Source organism: Nicrophorus vespilloides, unplaced genomic scaffold (assembly GCF_001412225.1).
Source record: "Nicrophorus vespilloides isolate i.1.1-1 unplaced genomic scaffold, Nicve_v1.0, whole genome shotgun sequence".
NCBI lineage: Eukaryota > Metazoa > Arthropoda > Insecta > Coleoptera > Silphidae > Nicrophorus > Nicrophorus vespilloides.
The window spans coordinates 319,281-335,041 of record NW_017095935.1 but is presented as its reverse complement, the minus strand read 5'-3'; the positions used below and the strand labels follow the sequence as shown (position 1 = coordinate 335,041).

At 30.3% G+C, this 15,761-nt stretch overlaps 2 protein-coding genes across 15 annotated transcripts in view; one reads left to right on the top strand and one right to left on the bottom strand.

The window, feature by feature from the left end:
• LOC108568845 (liprin-alpha-1) overlaps window positions 1-10,032 on the bottom strand; it is a 114,270-nt gene extending 104,238 nt beyond the window's left edge. For 11 of the 13 annotated variants that reach the window (XM_017930168.1, XM_017930172.1, XM_017930175.1 and 8 more), the window contains exon 1: window positions 9,091-10,032. In XM_017930168.1, coding sequence (XP_017785657.1) covers window positions 9,091-9,339 — 249 coding nt within the window. In that variant the 5' untranslated portion in view covers window positions 9,340-10,032. The remainder of the gene's footprint in view (window positions 1-9,090) is intronic. The other 2 variants (XM_017930169.1, XM_017930171.1) reach the window with 2 other exon arrangements.
• A 1,503-nt stretch (window positions 10,033-11,535) lies between these two features.
• LOC108568828 (transmembrane protein 183B) lies at window positions 11,536-13,106 on the top strand. Of its 2 annotated transcripts, none has more exons than XM_017930127.1 (4): window positions 11,536-11,671; window positions 11,731-11,757; window positions 11,814-12,543; window positions 12,601-13,106. In XM_017930127.1, exons 1-4 carry the CDS (start codon window positions 11,629-11,631, stop codon window positions 12,821-12,823), a joined length of 1,023 nt encoding a protein of 340 aa, XP_017785616.1. In that variant the 5' UTR covers window positions 11,536-11,628; the 3' UTR covers window positions 12,824-13,106. The 2 variants fall into 2 exon arrangements, with proteins under 2 accessions (XP_017785616.1, XP_017785617.1); XM_017930128.1 differs by having other exon boundaries at window positions 11,545-11,632.
• Window positions 13,107-15,761: the final 2,655 nt, after the last annotated feature.

Here is a 15,761-nt window from a genome sequence, read left to right as displayed (position 1 = left end):
ATTGGTACATATGAACAATTTACAGAGGTCAAAGGAAATAGTGGAATCACAGAGCATCAATATACTACTGAAGTTAACCTACAAGACAACAGCCAACCAACAAATTAAAAAAAGGGTTTGAATCAGTAATGTTGCGTATGTGGGATGACAAATAAATATCTGTCAGGAATATCCAGACTTTATAGTAACTCAATGACAAACTGACAAATATTTATGTTGCAAAACATACTTAGTGTGGATGCAGAATATAAATATTATTAGTTTAGTCACAAAGTACCAAATGGTAGAAGAAATAAGGCTGTAATCAATATATATCATTAGTTCCAGACAGAAGAGTTCCAACATTTTGGACTTATAGGTAAGAAATAAGAGAAGCAAGGAAATATCGATGTCAAAAAAAGAGTCGACACGATATCCTTTACATATGAATCAAGCTCGCAACGGATCCTTCTTTTCTTTTTTCCTTCCTTCCGTTTTTTCTCCATCTTTGTCCTTCCTTCTACCTCTTAACGAATGGAACTAACACTAAACGCTGCCGATTTTAACGACACAGTGGCAGCGAGTAAACCCGGAACAATCAATAAAGCTCTCTAGGACACACACACTCATACACACGCCATCCGAAGGGCAGAAGGGACGAGCTTCGAGGGGGGCACCGTTGCCAAACCGCTAAATATATTAGTATTCAAGGAGTATTAAATTAGATTAATTATTCGCTGCATCCAGTGAAACAAATTGTAGTGCAAATTTGGAAAATCGTAGGCGGCGCTGAGTACGTGCCACATCTACCCTCCAAAAACAAAGAGCTCAGAGCCCTAACGACACACCACGCTAACCCAATTAAAACCAAGCACCATAGCCAAAAGCACCAAACTGTTTAACTTCCCTCTAAAACCATCAACAGATGCAGATAAAGCACTGCTTTATTTCTATCTATGCTTTAGCATAATAAACCCAAATAATTGACTCGATTATTATACCTTATGTTAAAATAACTGTTTTTACTCGTTAAAACAATACTTTCATTTGCTCGAACTCCATTCAATAAAACAAAATGCAAAAGAAATAATGTAAAGAATGCATCTTATAAAGACACGGAAATGAAATAATATAGGAAAAATAAAACTATTACATAAAAACGTAATGAGTTTTCCGCAAAGTTGCTCATTTTATTCGACAAATGAAGAAAAGAGTAACAGTTCAAGGAAAAATATGAATCGTGCATAAATATAGGAACGACGATGGGCAATTTAATTTAATATCTGAGCTCAAAGAATCACTATGAAAAAGAAATAAAACAGTTTTTATCACTTGTACGCATTTCCTATCTCACAACAGCAATTATTCCTATGCAAATCATATTTATAGGCTTTCGTGTTAAGTGTTTTTGTTCTTTACATTTTTTTAATTAACACAGCAATCGTATCGATATATTACGATAATGCAGATTTATTGCACCATTCGTTTATTGAATTGGCATATTTCATAAATCAGGGTTGGACAACCTTCATATGTCGGAATCAAATCTCAACAACAATGTCGATTCATGCATTCTCTGATTTAGTAATTATTGATTATACTTAAGCAATCAATGTTCTCAAACTTAAATATCACTGGACCAATCCTATCTACGACGAAAAAACTTATGGTACATAACTTTATCACAGTTAATTATTTTTGTCTTTTTACTGTTTATTTGTGATTATTACAATAAATATTATTATACAAGAATAATGTGGTTATATGATGTTTATTACATATATTTTATATTTGTAGTTATTTATGTAATTATATAATTGTTTCAAGAAATATTTACATTGTTACATAACATTTGTTATTGAATTCAATCAGATTTTCCTGTATCCATATGATTTTACGCGTGTAGAAAAAGTGAATCTATATATTATTAAAACTTATTATATATAAAAAAAAATCATGAAATATTAATATGAAATTAAAAGAATAGAATTAAATTTATTAACACAATTATAATAAGATAATTGACTCAAAATAAATAAGAGTATTAAGTGTGTAAGTACATTTCCTAGTGCATCAAAAAAAAATCTCGCATATATCTAAAGAAATCAGATTATACAATAATACTAAATTATTGCAATTAATAATATACTCAATTATAGGAATTATAAAGAAACTGTAGAAATTATTTTTAGAAAGTATTATAAACAAAAGGCATTTTCTATATGAATCACTTAAAGAAAGTATAAAGACATATTAACAATTAATAAGAGAAACTTGAATGCAAAGCTACATTTTCAATCTAGATTTATAAGAAAACGACCAATAAGTTTTAAACGAATTTGTAGAAAATTTCAACACAAACTAGTACTAGTACTATTACATTATCCATACACTTTAGCAATAAATTTAATATTTTAGCATCATGACATAACATAAAATTGATTTAGTTTCAAATTTAAATTGTGCAATAGTTTTCGTTTTTGTTATTTATTTGAGAAAATGTAGTTTCAATATCAAAAAATTCAACAATTAATAATAAATGTATTTTATAGCATTACCTCGCATAGTACGACTTCGATCCGAATTCTCTATAGTCCGATTTTCAATATTAAATAATAAAATACAAAAACAAATTGTAAAAAAAATTATTTTATTATATATAAATGATCCTATTCTCCTCTTTATAAATTCAAGTATATTTTTAAGCGGTTTTAGTTGCTCGATTAGTACGGTTTCAAACAGTTTGGACTATGTGTGGTACTTTTGTATTCATCATCTTCATCCATGTAATTTACTTGTAAAACTACTTAGTAGTAAATTTTTACTTTAAGTATCTCAAAAACAGCTTGAATATATCGTTTTAGTTTAGTATGTGTTTAATATTAGTTAATAGTAAAGCTATAAATTAAAAATCTGTATAAACTCTAATGTGAGGAAAACATGCAGGTCGCATTATACGTCTCGAAGATTAATTTCAACTTTAATGAATCAACCAAAAATACGTAAATAGAAACATCCAGGTTCGCTCATAAAGGATTGCCTGAAAATAACAGGAAAAAAAGGGTACGATGTCACGCAAGGCTCTTTAAAATACCACACGCGAGTTCCATTCCACCAAAACTGGATCCGATATAGCATAACAACAACAGCTGAGATGACTTGAATCGTTTCCAAAAGTGGAAGGAATTAATGCCTGTACACTTTCGACCCCCGTTTTCAATCTTCCACTCGAAACCATAATTAGCGTGGAAACAAAACCTCCTTGCCATAAACACCATTGTAAACAATTAATACGAACCGTACTACAAACCTCAACTCATCACCAATTCAATAACATCTTCTCGAATTCAAACCAAGACCTACATTTAATAATGAAGAAATAAAAATTAATTGTAGATAATTGGAATGTTAGTTTTTTTTAGTAAGATTTAATTAAAGAAATGCATATACAAAGGGCTATTGACCTCAGACTTTCCGCTCAATTTAAATATTTTAATTATTTATACACGTTTCTATTAAAATAAAAAGTAGGTTGATGCTAGGCTCTCTCCATAGTAAACTAAAGTTACGGGGATAAGGAACTGCGAAGGCTTCTCAAAAATCTGTGCAGCACCGAAAACTTCAATTACACTATTCATTAAGAGTTCATTAAAATTTAGTGAGTACGAAGCCACGGAAATGCCGCTAATGAATGGATGTGTTAGTGCGTGTGTGTATTTATGTGGTTCCATGAATAATGCATCGTACATTTCAAATCTGGATAGAATTATACCGTATGGCATACTCAAAAGCTCAGAAACGAAACTGCCTACTCGAATACAATTCGTTTCAGAAGACGGTTGATTTTTTGAACTGTTCTAGTTTTTTAATTAAATGTAAACTAAATTAATTCAGTTTAGACCACAAAAAATCACAAATTAAAAAAAAATATGAAAAATATTGTTAGCAGTGATTCATTAACTGATTTTAAAATATATTTTTACATAATTTGTCGATTTTTTGCGCGAGTTTCAAGTTGTTCGGGTTCTAAAGTAAATATTATTAAAATCATTAACATTTAAACAAAATTAATACAACATAATATTATCATAAATTTAATGTAAATAAAATATGTTTGAAAACAACTTGTTTAATGTTATTTGTTTTTTCAGTGAAATTACGCGATTTTTTGTTTGAGTTTCAAAACCTAATTTACTTCCATTTTTTCGTGTTCGAGTTCCAAGTTGTTGGAAGGTTCATAATATTTGATAATCAAAAATCCCAAAAGAATTAAAACAGATAAAATACGTGATTTTTTTAATCAAGTTTCAAAAATAAATTTACTTCCATTTATTTTGTTCGAGTTCTAAGTTGTAGGAAGGTCCATTATATTTGATAATCAAATTTCCCAAAAAGAATTAAAACTGAAGCTCTCTTCAATCATCCCAAATGCAGTTATTACTTAATAAATGAACCGTTCCATATTCATCATTGCCGTATGCAATGTTCGCTCACACGATCATCCCACTCCAATGCATTCCATATGTTAGCATTACAATCTTATAATAAAATTCGGAATCACGAGGTCAATGGTAGTCGACGTTGGCGTACACTTTGTGTTTTATGCACTTTTTAGTGTTTTCAATCGTTTCCGCTTTTTGTGGATCATAAAACTAAGTATTACGAAACTCACGAAAAAAAAAGAGTGTTAAGAAATAAACTGCGGAAATCAAATAAATCAAATTCTAATACAATGTTGCATACAACTTTGTTAACTTTTTAAAATATTACTTTGACATTGAAAAATAACTTAAAACCTAGCGGATTTGCATAATTAGAAGTAATTTAGGTAATTTGTACTCAAAATATTAAAACTGTAAATATGTTAGTACAGCGAAATGTACTTAGCAATATTTAATATTATGTCTGGATTAATTTGGATTAGATTATCTTAATCTTATCTAAGAAAATAGTTATTTTAAACAAATAATAAAATGCATATAATACTCTTTTCAAAGGCATAAAACAACATATTCACAGGAAATTGTGTAATAATAAATAAATAATTTCCCATCAAACATCAGTCAAAAATCAGAAAAATTATTGTTCACAAATAGTTCAAAGTACCCAATTCTTGTTCCCTTAAGTATACTTGAGTTCGACTCCAAAAATACAACAAATGTAACATTTGCTGATGACATTGTTGTATTAACTTCGAATAAAAACACGAGTTTCGTAACAAACTGGTGAAAATGATGCAATAGTCAAGGATCCAAGTCCATAAAAATGCGGCATAAATCAATTAATTTATTAATACTTATGAACTTATGGCTTTTCCTATATATTATTTATTATTCCTAAAATAATATTTTGATAAAAACTTAAACAATAAAATGAATTATATAAAATAATGTACAGGATAAAAATGCTAAAAAAATATGGATGTTAATTTACAAAAAAAGCATTTCCAGACACATTTAAAACATTTCAAAGCCTGAATTACTTTCAATTTAATAAAAATTAGGAATTTTCCTTCATAGCATAAATTGAATTTTCTGAGTAGAAAATGTATTGTGTATTCCATCTGGTTATTTTCAACTGAACATTTACACAGTTCGCTAATGTTTAACCTTGCCATTGTCATTAAACGAAAAAAGAAACGAGCACCAATGAACACAAAATTAGAATCCGACTGTCTGAAGTTTATTAAACAAACAATAATTGCCTTCGATAGCCTCTTTTTTTACACTGGACCAACAAAAGATTGCGCACATTACATTCACCAAATTCAATCCACCAAAGTAATTGGCACGGAATGCTGCACATACAAAAAAAAGGACACATAACAACCGATTTCATCGAACGGCATTAATTAATAGAGCCAATTAACAAATCGCGCACAACACAAATTGAAGGCAAACAAACCGCACGAAAAGTAAATACAAACGGTCTATCATCAATCGGAATTCCCGTGCACAGGAAGCGCGTTTTAATTAAACTTTAATTTTCATCGATCTGTTTCGGAGATTATGTAATCGGGAAAGGAATGTAATCATCTGTTATTATCGATTTTTTTATGTGGTCGTACGCGGTGAATGAGGCTAATGGATTTTCGAGAGAACCCACGTAATGCATGGAGTTCTTGCCTGATCTCTGGCATCTCTCAGTGCTAATACAGTGTCACTGGCCTCGACAAGGTCGTAAGGGCATCGTTGTCACATGGACGATCGAAAGAATAACAATAACAATTAAACAGAACTAGGCTTAAACTAATTGATGAAGACTTCATGTAAAAGGAACGTTTTAAACTAAAGTATTATGAACATCATTATTACTCGAATTGGGGTTAACTTAATCATTAATGGGTTTTAAATGGAACATAGTAGATACTTTATGAAAAGAGTCTCTGTAGTTATATTAATAACATACGTATGTTATTTATGTCATGATACTTTTATCACAATTTTTTCTTCTCCAAAAAGTTACTACATTTATCAAACTATTTGGAATTATTGGATTCAATTTATCTCAAAAGATTCGAATCTCAAACAAAAACTCGAAAGTCGAACCAAGTACTGGTACGCATTTACTAATGAATATACTAAATAAAGATCATCATTTGATTGATATCAAAAAAGGTAATAAATTTATCCAGGAAATGGAAAGAGATGCATACATAAATATAGTAGTTAAACTACTGGATAATAATTTCACAGCTCAATGACTAGAACGCTTCAATTATCTAGATTTACAATTTAGTTATGAAGTAGATATTAACATAATAGGATATTACAATATGTATTTAAGCAAGTAACTGTAAGGAAGTTGCCACCTGGTTGTAAATTTAATGGTCAGTCAACAGTAAACATTGAGCTCAAAAAAAGTACAAATAATCATAAAAATTTATAAGCATACAAATATTAAAGAATCACTTGTTAATGATAAAATGTACACATTTTTTTGAATGAAACATCTAAATATTTACAAATTCGTATTCAATGAAGGATAATAGTATTTTTGAAACAGAAATAAACAACACTAAATATTGCTATAATGCGAAAAATCTGACACTGGTGTCGATTTGCATAGCTTTATCAGAGTGTGCACTTCAATGCGTGTGTTTTTAGATATGAATACAGTAAGGTATGTTTTTGAAAACAATACAAATCATCTTTAATCAACGAATAATGCTAGTGATAATAAACATTATCACAGGTATTTTTGAACTTAAACAATAACAGAATGCGGGTAAAAAAATAATAGAGGCTTTCACAGTAAAATTAGATATCCACAATTTACATACTTTATAGATAAACTTGATTTATCAATACGTAAATAAAATCAACTGAAACAGTTTCATTCAATAATAAAATAATACATAATATTTTGATAATTTTAATGATTAAAACAAACGTATATTTTATTTACTGCAAAATCTGTATATTTCTTAATAATATGTTTAAAATACATTTTGCTATAATAACTAGTGAAAAGGACAGATTTGAGAAATATATCAATAATTAGACATTCTTCGTCAATATTTTTAGAAGATTAAACGTGATATAGATTAGTCAGTCAATAATTGCATTTATCAAGAACTTAATATTGACAGAGTATTATATAATATGTAATCATTAACAAGGCTACTAAAACGGAAATACCTTTATATATAGATGCGGCAGAAATAACACCCACATTTCAAAAGGTATTGAAAAACAATGATTTTACAAATGTTGATATAAAATTTTATCGTCCAAATGGTGGCCTTGACGACCATACACATTTGGTAACCTTATAGCTTTTCTTTATATCTGCCGCACCCTGTATAATTTCGATACTATTCTTAGTATGTATATTAATAAAATAATTCGTTAATAATGATTGTTATTGATTGATTATAATTATATAAGGCTTTCCTTAAATAAAATATTAAATTAAACAACTTTCGTATTTTTTGTTTCTGGAATGTAATTGTTATCTGAGACTACAGAGACTGCAATAACATTTCGGATTGTGACATGCCTACATAATATATTCATATCATGCTCGGCCTGATTATTATATTAACATTTATTAGAGAAACATATAAGTTATTAGTCACAGCTCAAATATTCATGACACATTCTATAATCTGTATGCATTTGTTATATATTCCAAAGGCATTTTTACTCTTCGTTTGAATTCAACCATTGATTTTTTTTATTAATGTTCATATGGTTTCATTGAAACATACATTTGATTTGTATGTCGTATTTCATTATCATATAAAATATTTATTTAAACTGTTATGAAACATTCGACATTCATAATTAATTTTATGAATGTACCTATTTAATTTATTTTCAAGGAATGTTTAATTTACATAACAATAACAGATTAAATAAAATTATTATATAAATCTTAATACATCAAAATTGATCGTTATTATAACTTCTCAAAGCATCATGATGAATTATACAACTGTCAATATCTTAATTAGAAGAAGTCACTATAACAGTTAGCATGAGTGAGAATTCCTTACATATATTAATGTCATATCTGTATTTAGATTACTATTAATGGGACAACGAATACGTCATTCATCAATCATAAAAATGTTTGAATAATGAAATAGTCTAGAAATCACATGAAACAGAAAATATTCTTTATTGAGAATGAAAATACCAGATGTTTTGGACGGGATATATTGAAATAACATATTGAAAGAATAAAAGATTACATGTTGAATATTATGTTAAGCTTGATTATTGCATTAATTTGTACTGGTGAATGCGTAAATCATTCAGTCTTTTCGCAGACATAGAATGATGATGTTGAGGAATATTTTGGGTAGAAGAGTAAATATGTCGCATTGTAAATGAGCGATGCGTTCCAGAAATAGAATAAAAGTTGTGGGATGAACGTATTAAGTTCGTAATTCGAGCAATGTTTTAGGAATCGCATCGCATGCACTGACACGACAGAGAGCGTAATGCTTTTTAGGAGTGGCCGCGGCTTACTATGATCTCATTCATAATCGTTGTTATCTAGAGGGCATGTTGTATGTAGTACCGAGAGTAGTAAGAGGGCGCGTTTGATGCGGGGGGTGGCGGGCGTGTTTTGGCAACACTGCCGGCGCGAACCGAAAGTTACCTGGGGTAAGTTGGCGGCGATCTGTCTTTGGAGCGAGTCTCGTTCCTTCTCGGTGTCCTGGAGCTTGATCTCCGTATCTCCGAGTCGCTCCTGCGTCTCCCTCAGACTGTCCATCAACTTGTCCCTCTCGTCCAGCATGGACACCATCAGCTGCTCGAAGTTGGCATCGTCGCCAGAGAACTGCGAGCTCCTCTGGCTGATGCTGTCCTCCGATATAGTCGGCATAACATCGCACATCATGTTCCACATCTTTGTAGATGCTACTCTCCCAAGCCCCCCGAACCGACTGCTACGAGCACGTTGTTTATGTACAAAGGGCACACAGATAACCGAAACAACCAACTACTAAAATATGTACTGATATTATACGTATACGAGCTAAGAACACACGCACATAGGCACACGCGAATTAGGTTATGGTGGTGCTCCCCAGGTCTCTTCTCTTATACCAGCTTTTGTCCTAGCTGTATCCAACCCTCTGTCTCGACCCCCCGAGTCCACTTGCGGTGGCCCTCGACCTCAGTTGATAATAACACGCCCGCACACCGTCGTCGTTTCCATTCTCCGCTGGGCTGAAGATGATGATGATTGTGTTGATGATCAGGATGATTGCCAGTTCCCTGTTCCGGGGGGGTTGCTGCGATTCATAAAAGTCGCGTATTTCAATCTAACATGAACCATGGATCGCTCGCTCCCTATAGGTCTCTCTCCTAGTGTGCTCCAAGGGGGAGGCAGTTAACTAAACCGTTCCAACCTATACTGACAGGGGCGCAGCATACGGCACGTGCACATCTTAAAACAATCGTCCCTTCCGGTTAATAACATTATACTCTCATAATGCCATAGACACACCTACAAATACAAGACCGCACAACTCTATCACTACTATATCAATCTACTCGGTCTTTTGCCTGACAGCCATTTTGAAATATGTCAGACGGATCGGTAAGCGAGGGCACTGTACTTTTCATCCAGTGGTGACTCGTTACCTTTACAACACAAACATTTTTATCCATCAAATATACACCTCAACTTTCCTAAAAACAATAAAACCACATTATTGGATCATATTAACAGAATATTATAAAAAATAACTTTAAACAACAAAATTTTAGTTAGTGTATATTGGGTTGCCAATATTGCACAAACTTAAAAATATATAATTTCAATTCTATAAAATTTACCTTTTTTCTTTTATGATGAAACACTAACTTCTTAGAGTAATTTGACTGAATTTATTACAATATTTCTTACATAAGCATAAAAAACAAAGTGATCAAAACTTAACTGATCCATGTAATTTCATAGTTTTACAAACTTAGTAATTTCCATTTCAATTGCTTAAAATTAAATGTTTAATATGATAAAAACAAAACTTATTGAAATAACACTAATGTGTATTTAAAATATATTCGATTGGTAGCTTATTATGATTAAATATCAATTGATTCCGATTTATTAAAGCAAGAAATGAAAATAATCGTGACACAGCGAAATGTAATCATATTAATTGAAAGTACAAATATTCATAATAATGCTTGTATAATAATAATAAATGTCCATCTAAATTTTCTTAATACATAAGATCTCAAATAATAAATTCTAATTGAATAGAAATGAAAAAAATAGACATTAATAACATCTTACTATTTTTATAAAAGTACATTATCTTCGTTAATATTTTATCATATAATACCTTATAAGAAATCATCAGTTTTTCATTGTTATTACGTACATTTTCACATATTTGACTCATATAATATAGGGAACGATTTTAAATATTTCATATTTACTAAAATATAAGGATTTAATACAATATTTAACTTAAAGCAATTTCAATATGTTTCATAAACTTATCTTAAGCAAGTTTTTATAGTTTAGTTAAGTAATAAAGTTCTGATAATCTAAAATAATTTCAAATTTTTTCATATCTATAATATCACACTTGGTATAATTTAAGTGTGTATATTTTGTTTGTGGTTATAGTATTTTAAGAAATAATTTAACAATTAGAAATAACTGAAATGTATACAAAATTTAATTAGATAAATTTATAATTTTATGATTTATTTAGTTCTATTTTTGTTGGAAGATCAATGAATGCTGGAAATAACATATTTATTGTTATTTTATTCGTTTTTTTTTAATTATTTGTTATATATTTATTAGTTAATGAAAAACTATTTTTTTGTATCTTTTGTCCCTATTTCCGTCTCCCTTTCGGTGTCCCCACAATTTTTGTTGTTGGTGAGATTCGAACATATCACCTTACCAACTTTCGTATCGAATTTTATCGGACTATAACCATAGGGATACGGACACCCCAAAAACCTAATTGTTATAATTTAAATAATAAATAAGCAGTGTAGTTTTTTGTTGAGTACGCCAATGTCCTACCGTTTAAATATTTGACAGATGTCATATGTTTGCTGTCAAGCCATTCAAACATGCTGGATGTCAAATGTTTTTATTATGTTTGCTGCATCGCATTCCAGAACTTAATCTCGCAGGACGCTGAATTGAAAGTAACGGCTCGAAATGGGTAAGAAAAAGAGGAAACATAAACAAAAAAGCGTTAGAGGTATGTTCTTTCCATAAAAAGTATTAATCATTTCTTATTGATTGCATATTTCTATCCAGGTGAGGAAGCAACAGCAATTGTTGGAGGTTAGTGTATACATTCTAAATGAAATTTGTTCTTTACTGATCTCTTAAATTTGCAGATGTGACAATAAATGACTTTGCCAATTCCAATGTATGTCCAAGGAAACCAAAGAAATGTGATGTAAATGGTGTGATTAAGTTGGAGCCACAATCATGGGACGAATACAATGAAAATGATTATGAGTATGTGGAGGAACGGAGTGAGGATGGCTCAGTGAGTCTGGTGGCTAAGAAGAAGGATAAACCAAGAGAAGAAGCAGCTATTTGTAAGACGGAAGGTAATGAGTATCCTTATGATATTTGGCAATTGTTATCTGAGTACATAAGGCCTGAGGATGTGGGGAGATTCTCTGGTATTTGCAAGGCCTGCTACTCTGTGACGAATACTGCTAGATTTTGGCAGCTCATGTATAAGAAGAACTATGTGAACAAGCATATTCCTGAGCATCTGAGGCCGCGAAACGTGTCTCGAATGTACGGTATTCGGACGTTGGTCATAAAGTCGCTGTTTTTCATGTATCCACCTTACGTGGAGAGGTGCAAGGTGGACACGTATAAGGACAACATGGATGTCCTGTTGAAAAGGCAATGCGTGGAGACGTGTGTTGAACTGTACAAGGGTAAATGGTACTACAAATTTAAGCTGCAAAGGATGAAGGAAATAAGGAGACAATGTAGCGGGCTGGATTTGATTGAGATGCTCGAGGATATCTCGGCTAACAATGAAGATGACTGCATGCTCCTCAAAATCGTATCGCTCGACCATTTCCTCATACCACCTTTAGAAGGGTAATTAGCCAATAACGTTTACGATTGTGAATTATTTTTTTTTTCTCTATTTTTTAGTATGTACCTGACATCTATTCGAAGCAAATTGGGACAGGACATGAGCCATTACAATCTGCACCTGAGGTTCAGCACTACGTCGTGCCACGCGCATCGTCCAGTAGATGGCGGCGACAGTATCCATGTCTACATAGATCCGGTATATCATATTGAAATTTTAGATTGGTGGCACAGCCGGTATCCTCACATCTACAACATGAAACTGAGTTTGAACCAAGAATAGATCCCATCCATTTTTTTCTCCACATGAACGATCAAAGGGATCACCTAGCTACATGCCACACACCTAAACCTTCTCCTCATTCCCCCCTACGCCGTATTCTCTTTCATTTCGCAAACACTGAATTACTAGCTCAAGTGTGTAGGCATTAATCAGATGGATGTTATTTCGGTTTCAGTGCATAAAACACCTACTCTGTTTTTGTGACCAAACGGATATACTTGTATTCTTTTATAAATAAATATTATTTTACGAATTGGCAAAAACACCAAAACGAAAATAACAATCGCATTTATTATTTTATTTTATATAATATACGACTTGACATTGATTATTTAAAAACGCAGAATTGTAGATATAAACAAAAACAAGTTACGATTAATTACGAAAATGCTTGGAGTGTACTTTTGAAATGCAGTAATTGAGTTTCAACTTGTGGCAATACAAGCGAATTCGTAAATATTTGCCCCGTCCAATCCTTTGGTCTAAAAATAATAATTCATGTTTGAAATTGATGATCAATAGTTTCACTTGCCTTTGGTCGCGGCAGATGGCAATAGGTGTGCTTAAGCTTAGCTATAAATTAGTAATACCAATTTATTCATTTTATACAATCAATTAATTATTGATGCACTACAATTTTATCATAGTGGAATTATAGCGAGAGCCGTTAATCTAGTAACCATGGTTACTAACTGTATGCAATCAATTATGTTAAATTGTTTCATAATATTTGCTTATGGCCAAATGTTTACATTAATTTGTTTTCATTGAAAGTTTACGTTGTTTCCCTGAAGGTTTACCTTTCGGAAATGTATACATAATGTGATTGAAGTCAGAGAAAGGAGTTACCTAATATGTTTATTAAAATCATTAAAAATATTGAACATTAAACCAACATATGTTAATTACTTAAATTGAATATACTTAATATAATATTCAAATTTATCCATTAAAAATGTTACCAAATTTACACATTTATGTTTAATGAAGTGAAGGGCCTACAATATCAGATTATTTATATTTTTCTCAAATTAGGATTTATGCAAAAACCGAGTTTTTCGAATCTCAACTTTTCTACAAAACCGGTTTTCGTATTTTCACAAACAAAAATAGAGAAAAGAGATTTTTACAACTTATTTTCTATTGCTCGCATGGATTTATTGCACATACAAAATTTACAGGAATAGAAAAAAGAAACATGGGTTTAATTGTCTTTAGAGCATTGAAGATACTGCTGTTCTTTGGCGCTTTTTTGTCATCGCAGTCATATTCTATTTAATAATTTGGATACAATCTTGATAACATTTGTCTAAAAATTTAATGTAAAATAAATAAGCTAGTGTTTGTCTAAACGTTGTGTTGATTTTGTAAATTAACTAAGACCTAATTCCTAATTTACCTAATTCAACTTTTTAATCAAATTATTAAAATATTTTTTATATTTTGTAGACTCAAAGACGTTTTTTTAGTTTGAAAATTACATTTACGATTTTGGAATTACATAAATTTCCTCTAAAAACCGGGTTTTAAAAACCGACAAACTCTAATTGATAGTCAACTTTTGGAGAAGACTAAGGATCAACTTTTTATTATATAAATTTACCAAAAAATGTCAATCAATTAGTATGCAGATTAAATTATTTGTTTTCTAATAAATCTAGAATTATTTATCTTCATTCTAGAATTACCTAAATTTATTTATTATCAATGAAAAAGTAATGTAACATAGTTTATAAAACAGGAGAAAAACACATGAAATTTGGAATACAATAATAGATTAAATGAAGATAAATCAAATATTATATTTTTTAGAATTATTTATCTATATTCTAGATATTACTAGATTTATTTGTTAGCAAATCAAAAGTAACAAAAATAGTAAAAATATTTTTATTTATAATTTAGATTTACCTAGAATTAGCAAAAGTAACAAAAAATGTTCAGGTTTTTTTTTAATTATTAATAGTTTCCATATTTTATGTTTGATTTAATAATATTTTGGTTAATTTGCAAATTTTCATTTTACTTAATTTATAAGAAAAAAAATATTGTAAATTTTCATATTAAAAATAATCTAAAATAAATGTTTGGGTGAATTAAAGAAAACAATTTGGAATAATATATATATACAATTTTTAAAACAATCGAATGACGAGGATTTCAAAATTTCTTTATAACAAAAAAAAAACTCAAATAATTAATCTAGAAGTTAAAATCGATATTTTTAACAAATGCCTCCAAATAATTCAAAATAAAAGTACCATTATCTGTACAAATTGTATATCGTTTAGTTTTTTTTGTTCGTATACCAATTAGGGATTAATATTTAATTGGTGGATGTATGTAAAATGAAGTGGAGCTGTGCAGCTGCGTCCCCTGGTAAAAAATATCTGGTGCGTGTTCTGGTCGGGTCGAACCCCGAAAACTGGATGAGATCCCATACATCAGCAGAACTTCCTCCGAAATTAATTGCAACAATTTCATGCATACCCACGCAATTTCCTTCCCATTGCGATAAATGTATTAATTGTGCCCTTACAATGTTCTCATTTTATTGTTTTGTTAATTTTATAGCCTAGCAACAACTGAATGATGAAACGTAAAATGACTAGCTATAACATTCAAGTAAAATTATTTTAATAAGCAATTATACTAATTTCAACTATATTAAATGTCAATATCTTCATTCATTACATTGAAAGGTCGCATTCTGAATTATATGACTAATGACTAATTATTTATTGATGTGTACTTATTATATGAATACCAATCATTATGTAAATTAGAAGATTAGTGTATTTTAGTATATTTCATCTGAGTTATTAAAGTTAATGTATTAGAAATATTGATATATTATTGTTGTGTTCATCCATTATTATTATAAAGGGATTAACGCAAGATTTGAATTTGACGCCCTTTGTGCAGTAAAGTGTCAAAT